The sequence below is a fragment of the Rhipicephalus microplus genome, chromosome 1 (assembly GCF_043290135.1).
Source record: "Rhipicephalus microplus isolate Deutch F79 chromosome 1, USDA_Rmic, whole genome shotgun sequence".
Lineage (NCBI taxonomy): Eukaryota > Metazoa > Arthropoda > Arachnida > Ixodida > Ixodidae > Rhipicephalus > Rhipicephalus microplus.
Window position 1 is genome coordinate 269051618 of NC_134700.1, and position 19664 is coordinate 269071281.

General features: G+C 44.3%; 1 protein-coding gene across 1 annotated transcript in view; it reads right to left on the reverse strand.

Annotated features, from left to right (window-relative positions):
* Nucleotides 1-19664, reverse strand: part of LOC142817248 (cell adhesion molecule DSCAM-like) — a 172428-nt gene that overhangs the window by 69934 nt on the left and 82830 nt on the right. The window contains exon 2 of the mRNA XM_075894316.1: nt 17703-17887. Coding sequence (XP_075750431.1) covers nt 17703-17726 — 24 coding nt within the window. The 5' untranslated portion in view covers nt 17727-17887. The remainder of the gene's footprint in view (nt 1-17702; nt 17888-19664) is intronic.

Here is a 19664-nt window from a genome sequence, read left to right on the forward strand (position 1 = left end):
TCACAAAGCACGAACATTCACGAGTGGGTGTCTATACTAAATTTTTCGAGCGTATAGTTTATTGAAAGAAGAATTAAAGAACGATGGAATGGCATCCACTTGCAACGAGCAAAACGGACGGCAATATGAAAGCACGGTCTTATCCAGCAGCTTTAGCGGTAAATTACAACGAAATGCAAGAGATAGAAAGTACATCTGCACACAAGGCAACGAAAGAGCGAGTGCCTTCCCTCTTGAAGGTTCTCGGAAGCTAGGTGGGTGAAAAAAATATCGCCTCAGAGCTTCGTATCTTGCTCGCGCATGGCACTATCATATGAAAATCGGCAATTATATTAACGTGAGCCCCGAACTAGAAAATTCTGCAGCGTGGTGTGCTTCGTGAAGATCCATTCCGCTCGGTAGGCTTATTAACTCTGGACGCGTAAAAACGAAACAAAAGAAGAAGACAGAAAAAAAAAACCTTAGGACTGCATGCTTCCGGTTAATAACTTCGGTAGACGAGATGACGGCACCAACGGGACAAAAAAGGAAAAAAGACGAAAAAATAAAGGACTAAGTCGATATTGTCAAGGCCGAAGTACGGCAGAAAGCACAAACACGACGTAGCAGGCGGCAGATATGACAGAGTGAGGATGGCCGAGCGGAAATATAGGCCATTTCTCTCTTTTATTCCGCCTCACTGGTGACTGGGGCGATTACGCCATTCTCTCGCTGTCCACTGCACACAGACTCGTGTCTTCTGGACAGACGACGGATCGGCGTAATGGTTTACCACGGCTATTACAATACTGCGTTTCTTCGCACAGGCGCACGAAAGAATCGCTCGCGTTGTCTTTCATTACGACGTAGCTGTCTTTGAGATTAATAAATGCGTGAGAAAGGGGGAGAGGGAGGGTATTCTCAGCGACAGCTAACTTGCTGACTTCTTTTATTATGCTTCTGGAAGTATTTATGTCTTTCCAGCGCACAGCGCTATCTCCGAGACTTCTCTCGCAACTAGAGTTACACGTTTCACCTTGAGGCTGATCTCAAGCGACGTAGCATAGAATAAGACTTCATGCAATGTGATCGATTATGCGTATTTATCTCATTTTTTATTTAAATCGATGACATTTCCTTTGCTTACACTAAAGAAAATTGTACAGGCAACACGCTGGTACATTTGATAAAGGCAACAGGTGGTAGAGCTAAAACGCAACAACCACAGCTTGGCTACGGTGATATGAATTATTCAGGTGATATGAATTATTCGAGCCGTTAAGTGAAGTTAGCTGAATATTTCAACCTTGGCATTTCTGGGTATAGTTATATCGTTTTAAAACATCTGACGAGGCGCGGATTTAAATATTGGGCGGGATAAATGGAATAATGTCACTGGGGTCATTGACTTGTCTCATTAATTTGTAATCAACGCAGGATCGAATATCGACCGTAGCAGCAGCATTTTTATGAAGGCGAGATGTTTGAGGCCCAAGTACTTACATTGCGGCGCATGTAAAAATTTCCGGAGCACTCCACTACGCCACCCCTGTAATACTTTCCCAATTTGGGTACGTAAAATTATAAAAAAATTTATATGATTTTAATGTTGGAACAGGAATGTTGAAGTGAAATGGCTCGGTTTTCTGTGGTAGCCTTCAGACAGGGCTTGCAACGTGTCGCCAACCATCGGCTTCCCCAGAACGTCATCTTTAACCACGCTGTCACTGTACAGAAGAACCAATCACTTAAAATGTCGTTTTTCATTATTCAAATTTAGCTCTGAGATAAATGTCCGTTTAAATTATGCTCCATCGTTTGAGTTCTCTCAAAGAAATCCCACAGAGAGATAGTATAGATCGGCTGGTTGAGCATATGGTTCGCTTTGTATGCGCTGTAAAAAACGCGTGCAAAAAAAAAAGGAAGTAATGAAGAGTGAGAAATGACAACCATGGGTTAAATGCAGTCGGCCATCGTTAATTGCATTGGTTAAGCACAATATTCGACCCTATGTCCGACTTCTGCGTGGTATATTCCTCAGCCTACATCGATGGACAAACATCGTTATCATCACCACGGCATTGGTGCGTCGGTATCTCTCTCAGCGTGAATTCGCACGAACTACTGATTGTATTTCGGTTTAAGTTGTCGACGGTTGTGAAGAAACAGTGCATGAAATCGAGGTTTCAGCCAGTCAGCAGCCTAATCGTAAACATTGTGTACGGCTACCCCCCACGTAGAAGTACCATACTCATTAGTCGGCTGACACCGTAACTTTTGCATTTTCATCCATAACTTCCCTCCCCTGCCTTTTTGCAGGGTAAGGTAGCGCACCAGGTTCCGATATGTCTGGTCAACTTCATTGCTTTTTTTCGATTTTTATTGATTTTCTCTAAAAACCCGTAGATGGAAAAATGACAATACTAATATTGTTTGCTTGGCGTTTGTTTTTACGGAATTCACTAAATCATGGCACGAAAGCTTCACTCCAAATCGATTTCAATGTGCGCCTTTAATAACTTCAATTAGCAAAGATGGTCACGCCGATTTAAAAAACTAAGTGCCAGAAATCGGACACGGACCCATGTTGAAGTAAATAATAATGATGGGCAGAGGGAAGGCTAAAGAAAAAAAGGGGTGCTGGATGAACGCTGAGCTCAATTTGGCAGAGAAGGTATGTAATAAAAACCAGGCACGACTCAGTTAGGCTGGTTTCGAGTGGCGTATCCTCTTACCCATGACCACCTCAGCAATGCAGATAAACTTTTAGGGGCGAAGCTCCTTAGGGCGTGGGCTGAGCGTCCCCTGTAGCCTGTATGCAGCCACCTCTAGTTTAGTTCTTGCAGTGTTCACTAGATGGCGGTACCGTCTCCTGTATGTAGCCACCTCTAATTTAGTTCTTGCAGTGTTCACTAGATGGCGGTACCGTCTCCTGTATGTAGCCACCTCTCGTTTAGTTCTTGTAGTGTTTACTAGATGGTGGTACTTGTAGCTGATGATGAAAAGATGCAAGATGTTATAAACTAGAAAGCGGTACTTGTAGTTAATGAAAGACGCGAGATCTTATAAAATAGGAATGATGTCACATATGGCGCGTGTCATTGGTTGAAGGCAATCGTTCGATTTAGTGTGGCGACGTACGCTAGGGGGAGCGTTGTAATAAAATCCGTTCGCTGTTGGCGCGCGCTCGGAGTCACCGGATGGATAAGGCTGCACAGCGGAGAGAGCGCAAGGCGGCAGCAGCGCGCGCTCGCAGACAGAATCCCGATGTGCGAGCGCGCGAGGCAAGGGACATCGAAAGCCATCCATCGTCTAAGAACAAATAAAAGTTGATTTGTGTATATACACACACAGCGTTTCTCACGTCTTTACATGATGATCGACTGGGCGAATTACACGGAAGATTCACAGTTTACCGATGAATCCCTCCGGAGCTTCGCCCATTCATCATCATTCACCCCGTGAATATGCCGTAATTTTTTTTAACACCTAATTCGTCCTCTCTTCTTAAAGGTTCCGGCGGTATAATAAAAGTATTGTGTATGCAGTACGAACAGGCGCCGAAATTTTTTTCCCTCAAGCTAGCTTCCTTACAGCATGATTTTAAGGTGTTTTTTTATAACTCTTTACGTAATATGAATGGAGGTGTAAAATTGGTAGGTGTAAAATTAGGAGACAAGAAGAGAGCATAGTGGATTAGGAAACAAACGGGGGTTAAGCATATCAATGTTGAAATCAAGAAGAAGAAATAGACATTGGCCGGGCATGTAGCGCGAAGACAGGACAACCGCTGGTCATTAAGGGTAACTAACTGGATTTCCAGAGAAGTCAAGCGGGTTAGGGGAAGACAGAAGGTTAGGTGGGTGGATGAGATTCAGAAGTTTGCGGGTATAAATTGACAGCATCAAGCACAGGACCGAGTTAACTGGCGGAACATAGGAGAGGCCTTTGTCCTGCAGAGGACGTAGTCAGGCTGATGATGATGATGATGATGATGATGATGATGATGACGACGACGACGACGACGACGTACTAGGTAGTTTTAGAACAGCACAACCCAAAGCGTTGCGTATGCGTTGCATATGCGTCGTTCACTCACCTCTTGCGGGCTCCCGTTGAGTGACGAACGCTATGCACTCGCAACGCCCGCAAGCTTTGCGTGTGGTGTTCTGAAACTGTCTATTATCTCAATTACCAACCCATAATCGACACAAGGCATCGTTAGTGTACACTTCCTAAAGAATCATTCTGATTAAAAACGTTCAGGAAAGCCGGTGGATGACTACAGGTGCAGTAGCACTCGCACAACCTATACCCAATAACTCTCGCTGCGCCAACTTTCCAAATCACATTTCTCCACTCCAGTACAATGTAGCGAGCCGGGTGCTGATATCTGGTTAACCTGCAGGCCTTCAGCTCTATCTTTCCGCAAAGCATTATAAGTATGTGCAGGATAAATCTCCCTGGTACAGACTCTTTTCCTCGCTCCATCTGAGACATTGAGAACAAGGGGAGCCCCCGACAATCAACCAAATACCGAAAAGGATTGTAGATGTAGACGTAGATCCTAAACTTCTGATTCGCACCCACTACGGTGGATTGGCCTGGCTTGGCATTCAGCACTTCGTCGGCTATGTTTTGTTTTTGTTTCCTCAATCTAGCGTATTTCACTGTTACTCCGTTTTGAAATACATATGTAGCCGGCTCAAATTCGCAGTATATGATGAGCCGCACTGGAAACCCGTGTTTCCATTATAGGGGTCAATTATACCTTAGTTCGTTCCAAGCCGACGACATTTTTTCGGTATGCCGTGAGTTATCGCAAAACAAAAGAAGCGGTATAGCCTTCCCTCGCGGTGAATCCTCGATGCCTTCTTCAACAATTCACGAGCGAATCTGCTGCCGCCGCGGTCACATTGCGACACGCACTCTCCGCAATTCTGTCGTTCACTTCGTTGTTTTGTATGTTTTGCTTGTTTTTGACTTGTCGTTTTACCGACGCTTCCGGGTCCTGTCTAGGCGTCGAGACCTTGTAATCACAATATTGGCGAACACGATCCTGTCGTGGCACATAAAATATTTCTTGGTATACCAAAGGACGGCAAGAAGGGCTGTCGTTCACATTCCGTCGGAGTCGTCATTTCTCCGAAGCAAAGCAGGAAGCGAGAGCACGTAACAACAACAAAGAAAGAGTGAACTCTAGTAGCGTCATGGCGAGCTTGAAGGAACTAGATGATATAGTGCCGTCTCTCTCTCTCTCTCTCTCTCTCTATCTATCTATCTATCTATCTATCTATCTATCTCTATCTATCTATCTATATATATCTCTCTCTTTGTCTCTCTTTCTCTCTCTCACCCACCCCCACACACACGAACACACACACAATAAAAGAAGAGAGAAAAATGCGAAGACTTTTTGAGAACGATGATAAGAAGACGGAATCCAGAACGCGAGATGAGCGCCCTCTGGTGCACAGATGTCAGCTCCATAAGATGGACCCGCAGGGGGTCGGGGCTACACTGCCTTGCGTTTGTGGTGGTTTCGCTGATACCCTGCACCACCACCAGAAATATAGCGATGCTGAAGCACACGAACGAGTAAGCAAATGTTTAAAATACAAAGCATTTCTTACCGAACTTTGGTGACTTTGAGCGTATCTATCTATCTATCTATCTATCTATCTATCTATCTATCTATCTATCTATCTATCTATCTATCTATCTATCTATCTATCTATCTATCTATCTATCTATCTATCTATCTATCTATCTATCTATCAAGCCGCCATCGTTTGGGTGCTCTTGTGGTCACCCCCTTAACTTGGCGTGAACCAAAATTAGCAAGGGAGGGTGAGATGGTTTGACGAACATGACGCGCTTGTCAAGACATGAGTAATGTCACAGTCCCGTCGCATACGTCGTCAAACACTTCCCGCCAGACAGTGGCACATACCCACGGGCGGGTATTTGCCGCTGGTATGCGGGTTTGTGCCACAAGTGATTTACGCTTAGTATCTACCCAGGAACGACGAGAACATGCATGGGCAACTTAAACGCGTGAGCGTTAAGAAATACCCGACATTGGTAGAGTCGACCCAACGTAGACATATAATAAAAGCCAGTGTTAAGAAAAATCTGACACAGGCAGCGTTAACCCTCCGACGAATGGAAATAATAGATTACAGGGTCCCAGCAGCAATCGAGCCCAAGCATTCTGCGTGGCAGTCAAATATTCTACCACAGAGCTACGCCAGGAATTACTTCTGAAATGGACGCTAATCTTCGAGAAACGTCAACATGTTGCACTGATAACTACCCAATTTTATGAACATTACATATGTATTCATTTGACACAACCATCACGTCGGGTTAACGTAAATTGTGGTTAGGGGCCATGCGCTGCAGTTTACTTATGTAGCAGTGTCCAGGGTCAGCATACGCATGTTCCAGTCTACTTCATTGTGGAAGTGCAAACTATAGCTATATATATATATTTATATATATATATATATACTGATAGATAGAGAGAGAGAGAGAGAGAGAGAGAAAGATTCTGGTTATAAAAAGGGGAAAAGTGAGCCCCGTAACTGTCTGCATCTGGTGCGCCACTTCAACAGTAGCTCACTAGCGATGGGGGTAAGGAAGGATTAAAAGGGTAGGAATAAAGGTATATATGTATAGAGAGAAAAATGCACAGGCACAGCGAGCGACGACGGAAGTAAAGAGAAGATAGGAAAGATGAAACACGGTCACAGGAGTCCGAGGATGGGGCACCACTGGCGAGAACTCTTGTTGGCAACAGGAGATGGCGTAGGGCTAATCCAGTCCGCCAGAGCTACGCTGTCGTCGTCGTAGGGTACCGGCAGCAGGAGGCGGCGTAGCACCAATCCAGTCGGCCAGAGCTGCGCTGTCATCGGAGATCGCGAGGGCACAACCGGTCGGCATGGAATCCAGCAAGCGAGTCCGCCTATATAAACATCATCAACATATGTCTGTGCGTGCAGATATATAGATAGATATGTGAAGTGTAACGTCTCAAAATCACCTTATGGTTATGAGAGACGCCGTAGTGAAAAGCTCCGGAAATTTCGACTACCTGGGGTGCTTTAACGCGCACCCAAATATGAGCACACGGTCCTACAGCATTTTCGCCATCATCGAAACTGCAGCCGCCGATGCCGGGATTTGATCCCGCGACCTGTGGGTCAGCAGCCGAGTACCTTAGCCACTAGACCATTACGGCGGGGCGTTTGTGCGTGCAACATCTGTGCATATATTTAGCGTCATTTCATGATGTGTCGCTCAATAAAAAATTGCAACATGGTCCCATTCCCTCCGCATACTTCGCATAACGTTGATTCTCAGGTACGTGGGGTCTGCCGAATTTTTATTAAGGGCAAACCTGTGCCCACAAATCAAAGTGACTGCGGTCGAAAACTACGAGTCAGTCGAACACCAAAGAGGACGCTCATCTGTCTTCTTTTTCCTCTCTCGGTAAAAAAAACCATCGAATGGTGCATACGAGCTGGGTCCGGCAAGGTGCTCGTGCTATAAGGTGGTCTGTGCGTGGCACACCTGTCAGGGCGCGTTATTTGAATTAGGGTAGCGGCAATATGTACACAAGCTGTTTAAATATAGGATAAGGAGGCTCAGACCGGCTGACGATGGTTTCGACACGTGGACGTAGCCAATATCTTCGTCAAAAAGAAACCCATCTCTGGTTTATGCAGCACTCACCGAACGAGGCCAGAGAACTGAGTGAGCATCAAAGAACCGAGGCTGGTCCTGTAGTTTTTATTACTTCGTCCTCTTCCCATGAGCGTTGCATCATCCAAATATTAACGCATACTATCTATCTCCAGCCCGAAAACTTATATAGGTCCCCCTATCGAACCATCAGCCACCTTGTCTGAGGCACTTACTCCTAATCAGGCAACATGTGTATCACATGGCGCTTCCAACCGTCAGTTACCGTCTGTACTTTCGACATCCGCCCGACATAGAGTCAACATGAGGGTTGGCAGAGAAAGTTTAGACACTGTACAAGGTATGCCAGGGATGTTTGTTTACCTGTCTGGAAGATTAGCATACCGCCCTCGAGATGATAAATTTAGAACACGACACGCGTATACATGCAACGTGCGCACATGTGAGAACATCCTTGGTAGCTGCGGGTGATTTTTTCGCCAGATAAGAAGAAAGCAACTTCATCACTAGTTTCTTCGTCTATATGTATATATATTGGTCTTCGTTTTATTTTTCGACATAAAAACAACACCACAAAAATAATAAAATATACAGGACTAGGTGATAAAAAGAACAAAAGTAAATGTAAAGATTCGACAAACCCTACTCAGAAGATAGGCTCCAATCAATGCAGCGTGTAATAAAAAAAAGCCTCACACAGTAGTTCCTTGTATCGTTGAGGCTATGGCACGTCCGTGGCCGAAACCACACGTTCGAAGTAGCGAAGACCCAAGATGGGAAAAGAACGGACGTTGACAGTCGCGGAAGCCAATAGTAATGTTTCCTTCCGCCGAATCTCGTTACCCCCGGCCGTAAAACCTCGGCTCCCGCCAACGCCTTCTTGATGCCTGTACGAACCCGCTCTACAGTACCACAACGCTTCGGGGGTGGCTGGGCTCTGCGGAGCGTGTGGTTTGCATGTTTTACCAGCCTTTCCTTAGAGCCCAACGTTGCGGGGCGAGAGCCAGTCTCGTTTGCGAGAATGAGATTTAAGACAGCGGTGCGGTGGGAAGCTTCGACGCTCTATACGAGAAGTTCGTCGGCCGGAATCCTGTTTGGCGACCGAGGACGAACCGCGTGACGACCGCCTGGATGCGTTAACGACATGCGCCAACTGAGCGCCCGTTTCTAACATCGAACAGAGCACGTGCGCGTAGGTCTTTGTAGTGCCTCCTCGGAAAGGAAAACCGCATCCGTGTTTACCTTTCCGTGGGATCGTGCAGCCGCAACTCGCTCAGGCAAGCGCGGATCTCGCTGTTAGCTCGCGGCTACGAATCCGACACTTCCCTCGTTTGCGCCTTGTTCCGGCTGATTCAATTAGGCCGCGTGCGCGGCATGACATTCGCTCAGCTCAGGCGGTCGCCCAAATCCTCATTCAGAGTGCACACCGGCAAATATTTGGGCTGCTGGAGACGCCTGTACGTTTCCGGAGTAGCTGGAATTCAGCACCTTGGAGTATGCGCCCTCGTTAAAAGCACCGTTGATACGTGGATAGAGATGTTTTTTGTAACTTGCGAGCGAATGTTAGCGCATGAAAACGTGTGGTAAGCGTCGTATTGCAATAAATATGATTATCAATTGCTGGAGTAATTAGTGGTGTAACCATGATATAATTAACAGACACGACGTTGTGGAGGGCTCAGAAATTTTAGTCTATCTGGAATTCGTAAATAAGCGCTTAAATCCAAGTGCATGATGCTCTAGAATTTGACCTAACTGAAATGTGACCGATGCGGCTGAGACCGAATGCGCATTTTTTTTAGGCGGTGGTCGAGAACATACCCATGAATATCATCGTGGTTGCTCGTCGCGCTAAATACTAGCAGTCAGACAAACAATGCCAAGTTGTTTGCAAAAACCCTTGCGAAAACTATCACTGCTGCTTTTGTTTTATGGCTTTAGATGCTAGAGACAATGTCAGAGCGGTGATGTCAGCATTCTGTCCCGTCTTTTGTTTGGTATGTGTGCTTCGTATTCATGCTGTTGTTCCTGCGAAGGAACGACTTAGCTTTGATGACCCCCAAAAGTGTGAAACGAAAGTCAGAAAAAATTAGGACTATTAAAAATGTTGCAAAGGTTTTAGTTATTGAGTGCGTAGAATAGATATAATATATGGTTCAGTTAAACTTGCAGCAGGGTGAGTTAGGTCATATTTGACGACAAACCGGTGTGCGGAAATTTAAAGACAATGACACAGGAAAAATGGGATAGGGACAAGCACAAACTTTCAAACTCCGCCCTTGTCCCAGTCAAACCATTTCTGTGTTATTGTAATTAATTTGCGCACATTAGTTTATCTTGAGATATGATATATTTGTATTAAGCTGGGAGCAGAAAATGTTCGATTAGCGTAGTGTAAGACGTATAATACTGACAGGTCACGTTGTGAAAATGGTGAAGGATCCCGAGAATTGGAGGAATTGATTTTGTGCGATGCAGTCGGTAAGTAGTCTAAACGCAAACTTAGCGATGTAAACTACTTTACTTTGAATGACCTCACGCCATGAAGTCACAGCTACACGTAAACTCAGTGTTGTGCTGACGACGCTGCCCGATGGGCCCCCGATGGAGCTTCTGCACTGCTGATACTCTTTTCAAGAGAAAACGCCGTAAGAGAACTTCCCTACATCGCACCTAACGCCTCACTAACGCACCGGAATTCTCCACCAAACTTGAACTGTCACTTGTAAAGTCTCGATTCATTGCTACAGCTACAAATGCCACCAAAGATTTCTCGGCGTGAAGCAACAATACTTTGTCGCTGTGCTTCGGTGTCATGCTCGCCGATTGAGCTATCCTATTGATATGGCGTATTCATTCATGAGCGATAAACGTGACTTGTAGTGACCATTCATCATCATCATCATCAGCCTGACTGCGTCCACTGCAGGACAAAGGCCTCTCCCATGTTTCGCCAGTTAACCCGGTCCTGTGCTTGCTGCTTCCAATTTATACCCGCAAACTTCTTAATCTCATCTGCCCACCTAACCTTCTGTCTCCCCCTAACCCGCTTCCCTTCTCTGGGAATCCAGTCAGTTACCCTTAATGACCAGTGGTTATCCTGTCTACGCGCTACATGCCCTGCCCATGTCCATTTCTTCTTCTTGATTTCAGCTATGATATCCTTAACCCCCGTTTGTTCCCTAATCCACTCTGCTCTCTTCTTGTCTCTTAAGGTTACACCTACCATTTTTCTTTCCATTGCTCGCTGCGTCGTCCTCAATTTAAGCTGAACCCTCTTTGTAAGTCTCCAGGTTTCTGCTCCGTAGCTAAGTACCGGCAAGATAAAGCTGTTGTATACCTTCCTCTTGAGGGATAGTGGCAATCTACCTGTCATAACTTGAGAGTGCTTGCCGAATGTGCTCCACCCCATTCTTATTCTTCTAGTTACTTCAATCTCGTGGTTCGGCTCTGCGGTTATTACCTGCCCTAAGTAGACATAGTCTTTTACAACTTCAAGTGCACCATTACCTATTTCGAAGCGCTGCTCTTTGCCGAGGTTGTTGTACATTACTTTCGTTTTCTGCAGATTAATTTTAAGACCCACTTTTCTGCTCTCCTTGTCTAACTCTGTAATCATGAGTTGCAATTCGTCCCCCGAGTTACTCAGAAATGCAATGTCATCGGCGAAGCGCAGGTTACTAAGGTATTCTCCATTGACTCTTATCCCTAACTGTTCCCATTCTAGGCCATTAGAACCATTAACCATCCCCTTTTCTACACTGTCCACAATTTCTACATCATCGCCTAGACTTTGGAGTTACCCTCGAGAAGACGCGATGGTTGGTGACCCTTTTCCTGAAGGGAAGACCTTGGGAGTCAGGCCTTATCAGCTCAGACATGCATACGAGCGCTGAGCCAATTCTTGAAGTGAACAGAATTGGGCGACCACCCGTAATACGCTGCACTGTGTGTGTTGTGAAATGGGGTGCGTACCAGTGGTGCTGTCCTTCCCCCCCCCCCCCTCTCTCTCTCTTTTGACTCCTTATTCCGCTAACTATGTGTGAAATAGCTAGTCACTCGTAGCCTATAGTTAAGCTGCCTGCTTTTCTTGTATTCTATTTCTATTTCTCACAACCTTTGAGTGTGGACCCCACGAATAACGTTCCTGTTGTTACAACAAAACGGTTTTATCACCATCTTCGCTTGGTGTAGGTGATGACCTGTGTCTTGATATTTTGTGGGCAAAAAAAAACAAAACAAAAAACTCGTTACAACTTTCAACGAATGAGGAACTCCTAGAAACTCCTAAACACGATGGAACATAATACATTTTTTCCTCTCAGTGTAGTACGCATTATTAAACTTTACATACTTGTCATCAGGGGTGCTACTTGAAACTTTCTTGCGTAGCATTTCGCTCGAGGAAACTGAAACCGAGTCCATTTATCACGTCTCGCGAGTCGGGTCAGTCAGCAGCGGGGCACACGTGGAGTCGCGTTTCGGGCGATTTCCATAATAGAGGACTCGCGCGCAACGCGGACCCGAGGAGTCGCCACTTCTTTAAAGCACCGCTGCTTTTCTCTTTTATTTAATACTCGCGACGACGTCGCCTCCGATTCGCGCGAGGAATGCGAGCCTTTATTTTTTTTCTCCCTCGCTCCGGCAAATGCGGAAAAAAGGAGAGAGCAAATAATATGAGACCGGTACTGGGAGGGTAGCCGGATTGAGATGAGTCTTGCTGGCCTGTATTGCACAAATGACGTGAATAAGTGAAGAAAGATGAGCCGGCGAAAAAAAAATTCAGCAAGTGGCACACCATGACAAGCAGTCCAGCTACAATAACGACGATGATGATCACAATGATTACTTTCTGTAGAAAAGCTCATCATCTTCATCTTGTCAACTACAAGCATAATCCTATCAACTACCATCATCCCCATTTATCTTATTTCTATAGTTCCTCCACCCTCTACTCACGTCTCCTAAATGATTTCTTACTCTATTAATTCTACTGATACTGCTACTCATCCTTTTCGCCGAAAGAAAGAAAGAAAGAAGGAAAGAAAGAAAGAAAGAAAGAAAGAAAAAAAGAAAGAAAGAAAGAAAGAAATAAAGAAAGAAAGAAAGAAAGAAAGAAAGAAAGAAAGAAAGAAAGAAAGAAAGAAAGAAAGAAAGAAAGAAAGAAAGAAAGAAAGAAAGAAGTAGCGACGAAAAAATACAGAGCAGTCCTCCGGGCTCCACACTGCACCTAAAGACCTGGCACCACTGATGCGAAGCTGCCTTCAATATTTTTTTAGCAGATGTGCATTCTTTTTCTTTTTCTATTTTTTTTTACTGCTTTAGCGAGATCACACCTGTATACTGTATTCACCATATATTTTATCATCTTAGAGTTACTTTGGTAACAATACGTGATATGTCCTTCTGGATTTTAATTATTCTGAACCTACTTATGAGCCATCGCACTGCCGGACCCTTGTTTGTGCCCTAACGTCTCTTTACATGCTATCAATATGAATAACAAAAAAAGCACTCATTATGAACTGTGCACCACCGGAACAGTACTACACTCTTGTTTGAGAACAATATCGACAAGATTACAGGAATCTATATGGTGTTGAGCGCAAGTACATTAGGTCTAAGTATTGTCGCGTTAGTTGTGCCCGCGTCATGAATTTGTCATAACAGCGTGGGCTTGAACATCCACGAAAAAAAAAACGCCATAAGAGGGGGTGGGGGGGGGGGGGCAAGTTTCGCAAGTTTCGCAGAATCAACGGCTCTTTTTGAGCGTTATTTTTTTTTTCGCATTGCAAACGAGGTCACGTCGCCTGATCTTGCTTCGCACACCGTGACATGGTCACGTCAGTGGCCCTGTTCAAAGGCACGTATTCGATCTTGTCATATGAGGGACGGAATTCGCTTCCTTTGAGCTCAGTGATGCACCGGTCGAACAAATGAAAGCTTGAACTAGTGCGCTGTACGCGTACAACAGAATGCGAATTGTTGCTCCGTGACAAATGACTGCTAAAGCGTGCATCGTTTGATTGTTGTTCGGTGTAGAGCCCATACAAAACCATTTCACGAAGTTCAACACTGTCGAAATTTGGGCTTGTTGGTGCATTGTGACGACTGAAAATAGCGCTAAGAAACGGGGACACAAGAAGAGGACACACGGCACAGGCGCTAACTTCCAACATAATGTTTATGTTTGGACAGACGGGTCGTTGCCTTAATGATCGATTAAGAGAACATTGTAATAATGTGAAAAACGGCCAGGGGAGTTGGTTGGCCATACATTGTAAATCCTGCGGCTGCGCGCCGATATTCAATGCATGCACAGTTATCAAAAGAATGTTTGATAAGCTTACTAGAGAGATTATTGAGGCTGAGGCTATCGCTTCACTGGGGTCCAAGTGCGTTAGCACTCCCTCTCTTACGCTTAGTGATAAAGAATTGAATTTTCTAAGACTTTAATTTTATGTGCGCATCATTCATGTCATGTGATATATTTTTTGGTGATATAGGCGAGCGTGCGGTGGTAATAAACATTATGTTGGAAGTTAGCGCCTGTGCCGTGTGTCCTCTTCTTGTGTCCCCGTTTCTTAGCGCTATTTTCAGTCGTCATTTCACGAAGGTACTTATTGTCAGCGAGGAAATAAGAAAGATAACATTTTACGTTTAGCGAAAAAAAAAGAAAACACCAGCCTACAGTTTTTCTTTTTTTTTTCAGCTGACAGCTCAGTTAATTGATCGAAAAGGCTCACAGTGCCTTTTTAAAGGTCACAGTGCGATTACGTGGTATATGTGTCCCAGATATTGACCATGGCGAATGCCTTACTGCTAAAGTTCTACAAACAAATTAAAGCAGTTTGTTTTGGTAGTTCGAATACTGAGCTCCCCCCCCCCCCCCCAATATATTTTTAGTGCTTAAGATTAAAACGAAAAAAAAGTGTTCTTGCTGTCCCTTTTCCTTTCCGTGTCATCGCAGCTTTCCTTTTTCGTTGAACCACTAGAAACACATCATACTTCTACAAACAACGTTTCGAGATGGTCGTAGTAAGCATTTTGCGCTAGTATAAGTATGAACGTAGTAATTAATTCAGTTTCTTTTTAAAGGTATGTGTAACCAACACGCACATATTGCAGTTTTATTTGATCGATGTGTAGATACGCAATAAGTGCAATGTATAATATTGAGTATCGCCATAATAGAACAATACAAAGTCTCAGAAAAAGAAATAATGTCTTCATGTAACAAGTTATGTGGTAAGCATGACGCGCACACATCATTTCAATGAAAGTTCACGGTCACACATAATGCAGTGTTCATAGCAGCGGTCATTAATGCTTATTCTTATTTGAAGATCTCATGAGAACTATGGTAATATCTTCATTGACAAATACACAAGAAATTTACGATTACGATAACCAACAGTGGCTTTACCACCGGTCCGAATATGAAATGTCATCTTTTGAAGGTTTTATTGAGTATAGGACATCTCAAAGAACAATTACATCTACACTGCACATTCGCTACATCAATGTAGTAAAGGCGTTTTGAGAGAGAGTAGATTGCATCATTATGTTTATACACATTGTTCATGTGACTATTCATTTTTTTGTCGCGTGTGCGTGTTTTTTCCCTTTTCTTTAAACTTTCCTCATCTTTTTTCTTCTTTCTTCCCTTATTTACTCTCTGCCTCCCCTTCCCGAAGGAGCAGGCCGGCTTTGTGCCCCTATAGGTGGCAGTTGTCAGCTTATTCCTTCCCTATTTCCTCTGTATTCATGTTCTCTAAGTACTCAAACCAAATATATAAACAATAATATATGCAGCGAGGACGATCTATAGTTTCGGCAGTTCTCGAAAGAAAAAAAAATATATGCTTAAGCCAGCCTAACTGCTCACTTTCATAACTATGCAGGAATTTTAAGTAGACAGGTTAGACCTGTCTTCTCTTACGCTTTCCAGTGCAGTTTTTTTATTTGTCGCGTTTCCAACAGAGTCGGTCGCTAGCTATTTACTATGCTGTCATTACAACCAATGTTAATGATTGATAATACGTGACCTCAAGCACAATTTGTGCCACTTTCTGCTGAAAGCACGCAGGATACTCAAATACTTTGGCTGTTAGTGCAAACGGTGCATCTTGATTACTGTTCCCAACGACGTCAATCGCTTACTCAGTGTTACGTACTTTTGGAAGTTTCTGCGACTTTTCTTCTCTAAATCAACTGTGCCATAACTCGCGAATAAAAGAGAAGTATATATCAATTCACGAAAAACATGGAGCATAAGTATATTTCTAAGCAACTCGTCACTTTCTTGGTCGCGAATGCCGGATTTTTTCGGTACGAGGCCTGTCCAGGCGTCGTACCAGTGCGAGCTACGGCTAAATTGAACAAGTAAAATACGAACGTGCAGCAGGATAACTTTGGCTACACCGTCAAAACAAAGGGTTCGGGCGTACAACCAAAGCGAGGCGCATCAGGAACCGAGTAAGCCTTCGCATACCACGGCTCTTCGCAATAATGCCATCAGGGGGCGCAAGCATTTGACATCGGATAAAGGCAGCTTACGCCGCCGTGTGCCATGCGAAATGAGCACCGCATGCTTTCACGTACGGCAACAACAACAAAGAACACCGAAAGGCCATTTGTTCGCCCTGAAGCATGGCAGTCGAGATGCGATAGTTTTAATTATCCCGCTCACCAGACGCTGTAACGAATGTTCGAGCGCGATCTTCCATTTGATAAAGCTGTCACGGGGCTAGCGCCGCGCCCGGAATCAGCGTCGCCACTTTGAATATCTGCTTTCTTGTTCCGACTGGAATGTAAATCGCAAGGAACGGTGAAAAAAAAATATGCGTAACGATCGGAGAGGAAAAGAAGATCTAGCGAGACCCCGAGGCATACAGTGAACCGTGGCTCACTTGCAGCCATCTCTTACCACCCGAGCGAGTCCCGTGCGCTTCTATCTCTCTCCTTCACGTCCGTTAATCTTTTCTCGCCGTTTACTCGTGGGAGAAGCGAAGCACAACTGCCGGGGTGGCGACGACGCAAACTGAGAAGAAACCGGACGGAAGAGAGAGAGAGGGAGCGGCAAGTCCTGTCGGAGGATTGGGATCGAATGCGTGTGCTGGCCCCGGTGGCAATTAACGGAAGTGCGCCTCGCCCTCATTAATTAAAAACAAGGTATATGGAATAAGGGTGGGGGAGGCGACTGTGTCCGGAGATGTTCATCTAAAAGATTATATATATATATATATATATATATATATATATATATATATATATATATATATATATATATATATATATATATATAAAATTGTGCACTATGACATCATCCTCTCTTCGCTAACGTTACGACATGATGGCTAATGCTTTGAAAGAAGTCTGCCTTAATTTCTGTAGCGGTGGGCTGAACTATACGACACGCTATTCGCAGCAGGAAGCATCTGGAAGCATTCGTGAGCGATGCCTTTCGTGATGTGCTATGTCTTGTCGATTAGAATAATTAAGGCGTGCTGGTCACATCCGAGGTCGATTTGGAAAGGTCAAATGAGATAAAGTTTGGAGTAAAAAAAATTTCTAGGCATGCTCTATGTGGGGCCATCTGACACCATTTGTTTGCTTATTTGCTTGAAATGAAGACGCAAGGTGAACAACGCAATCAAAATGCGAAATTATTCAGACAAGTCCTGGCACTATCTGCGATGTCCCAGTTTCCGGCAGTGATGGCGAGCTTCTTTCTGCCCTGTTCGCACGTGAATTCTGCGACTAAACAACTGGACGTACGTTGGAAGCGTATTTTTGAGCGTACGCACACTATAGAGCCCGTTCGCGAGCCTTGCTATACGCTATCTGGCACACAGTATTCGGTATTACACTAAAGCCAATGCGTAGCCTCCAATATACGCAAGTACTACACACAAAGGCTAGAAACATCTGTTAAAATACGTAGCCACGCAGAGTCGAACTTCGGAAGCCAGTTGCATATACTACGAGTATGCATTTCAAAAATCACAACTTACCGTAGTCGTTGGATGTTGACGCATTCGCTGGGAGCCTGTTGTGAGAGAGCTGGACGTAAGAAGGGCCACTATCTTGGAGCTCGAGAGAGCGGTGACTCATGGGAAAGCGCGGCAAACCTCGTACATTGCAGGTGGCGTGTACGGGCAAATAGGGTAGGTATAGGCTCTATGCCGAAGACAGTGACCTGAAAGAAAGAGAGAGAGAGAAAAAACGTCCATCGCATTAATACCGTCTATATTGGCAAAAAAAACAACAAGAAGAACATTTGGTAACGTACTTGTCAGATGGGCTCTATGTACGCCCGCGTGACAGAATATTCAAGAACCAAAATAAATTACTGCCTACCCATTTTTTTTCTTCGCTACATAACACACCAATGAAGTCTGCAAAGGCTTGCTTCGTTGCTTCTTACTAGCAAGAGCGCAACTGTTCCTCAAATAACACGTCTTTCGAGTCGTCCCTTTATTACCTTTTACGCTACGATTGAGTAGCATCCAGTAAGCTTGGATAGTGTACGGCGAACGACCCAGAAATGCCCTCGTTGAGAGGCTCAAATCCCGAATCGAGCACAGATTTCTGCTTAACTGCACGCGAGGGTTTTTTGTACACCTGAGAAACATGTTCGCGCTTTCTTCACAGCTTTATTTCAAAAAAAAAGAAAGAAAAGAAAAATATGACGGTTGCTTTCTCGTTTCAGTGTAATCCTTTCAGCGCTGGTGTGCTCAATTGCACACGTGACAATACGGAGGAGCGTCCCTCGGCGTCATTCTTCAAAAGGCTCAAACAACTGTGCGTACATTTGCGCAAGCTTCCTGAGAGAGTACCTAGCGATCACTAACCTTCATTGAGCCGCGTCTTGCAGCAGAGACACCACCATATTCGACATGCCCCATTCCAGGACCAACAAAAAGAGTATTATTTCGCTGAGCTCAAAATAAACACAAACAAAAAAAAGCTGCGTGCATTTCGGGCCTATAGGATTTGAGTATATTTGGTAAAGAATATAAACTGACTGATAGTGAAAATACTTAAATGAGTTATTACTCACTAATTATCAATAATTACTTAAATTCATACAATACTACAGATTTCTTTTGCTTATTGAGATGTAATATTTGATGCCTTGAAACCATGCCATACGAATTTCACGCATTTGTAAAGAGTGCATAATGATTAGCGCCTGAATGGTTTCTTCATGTGTAGTACCCTAAATTTTCTTCATGTGACAGATAAGAAGTAATTATTTCTTAAATCATGTACTATACATAGGCTATCTGTAATGTGGGCCTTATTGTCAATATTTGTGATATCGGGGACTTTTCTATACGAAAGAGTCATCGGAAGTCGTAGAGAACAGAAAAGCCACAACATCCTGTCGTTTTTTTTTTGGTACATCATGCATCTGAAAGTAAATAAAAACAAAGTAAAAACAAAATTCTCCGCAAAAAAAAAAATATAGCGTGTAACTCAGCCTCATATTATGACGGACACAATATTCGGTATTTCACACACACCATGTTATCTAGCAGACGCGAAGCACGGAAAGAATCCACAATTCACGAAACGCACGACTGTTCCTATCCCGGCAGACCTCAATGAGACATACATGACAGCGGAAGGATTCAATATCTATATGCCGATCTAAAGTTGATAGGCGACGAAACCGCAATGGAAACAGATATCGTGCCGCTGAAGTTTTCTGTCACACCCGTGAAGCTTCGTACAGCGCGCGCGCGAGGTGCAGCCTCTAACGCCAAAAGGAAGATGGGCGGGGATTCCTCGCTGTATACGCCACACACCAAACGTCTAAAAGGGGGACGTTTTCAGCTTGGTTCTTCTCGAAGCGGGTGAACGAAGAATGGCCGAGTGATAGCACTGACAGGCTGCTCAAAAAATGATACCGCATAACTCCGTATCAAACGTGCCTTGGGCGAAAGAAAGGAGCCGAGAAAACTTTTGAG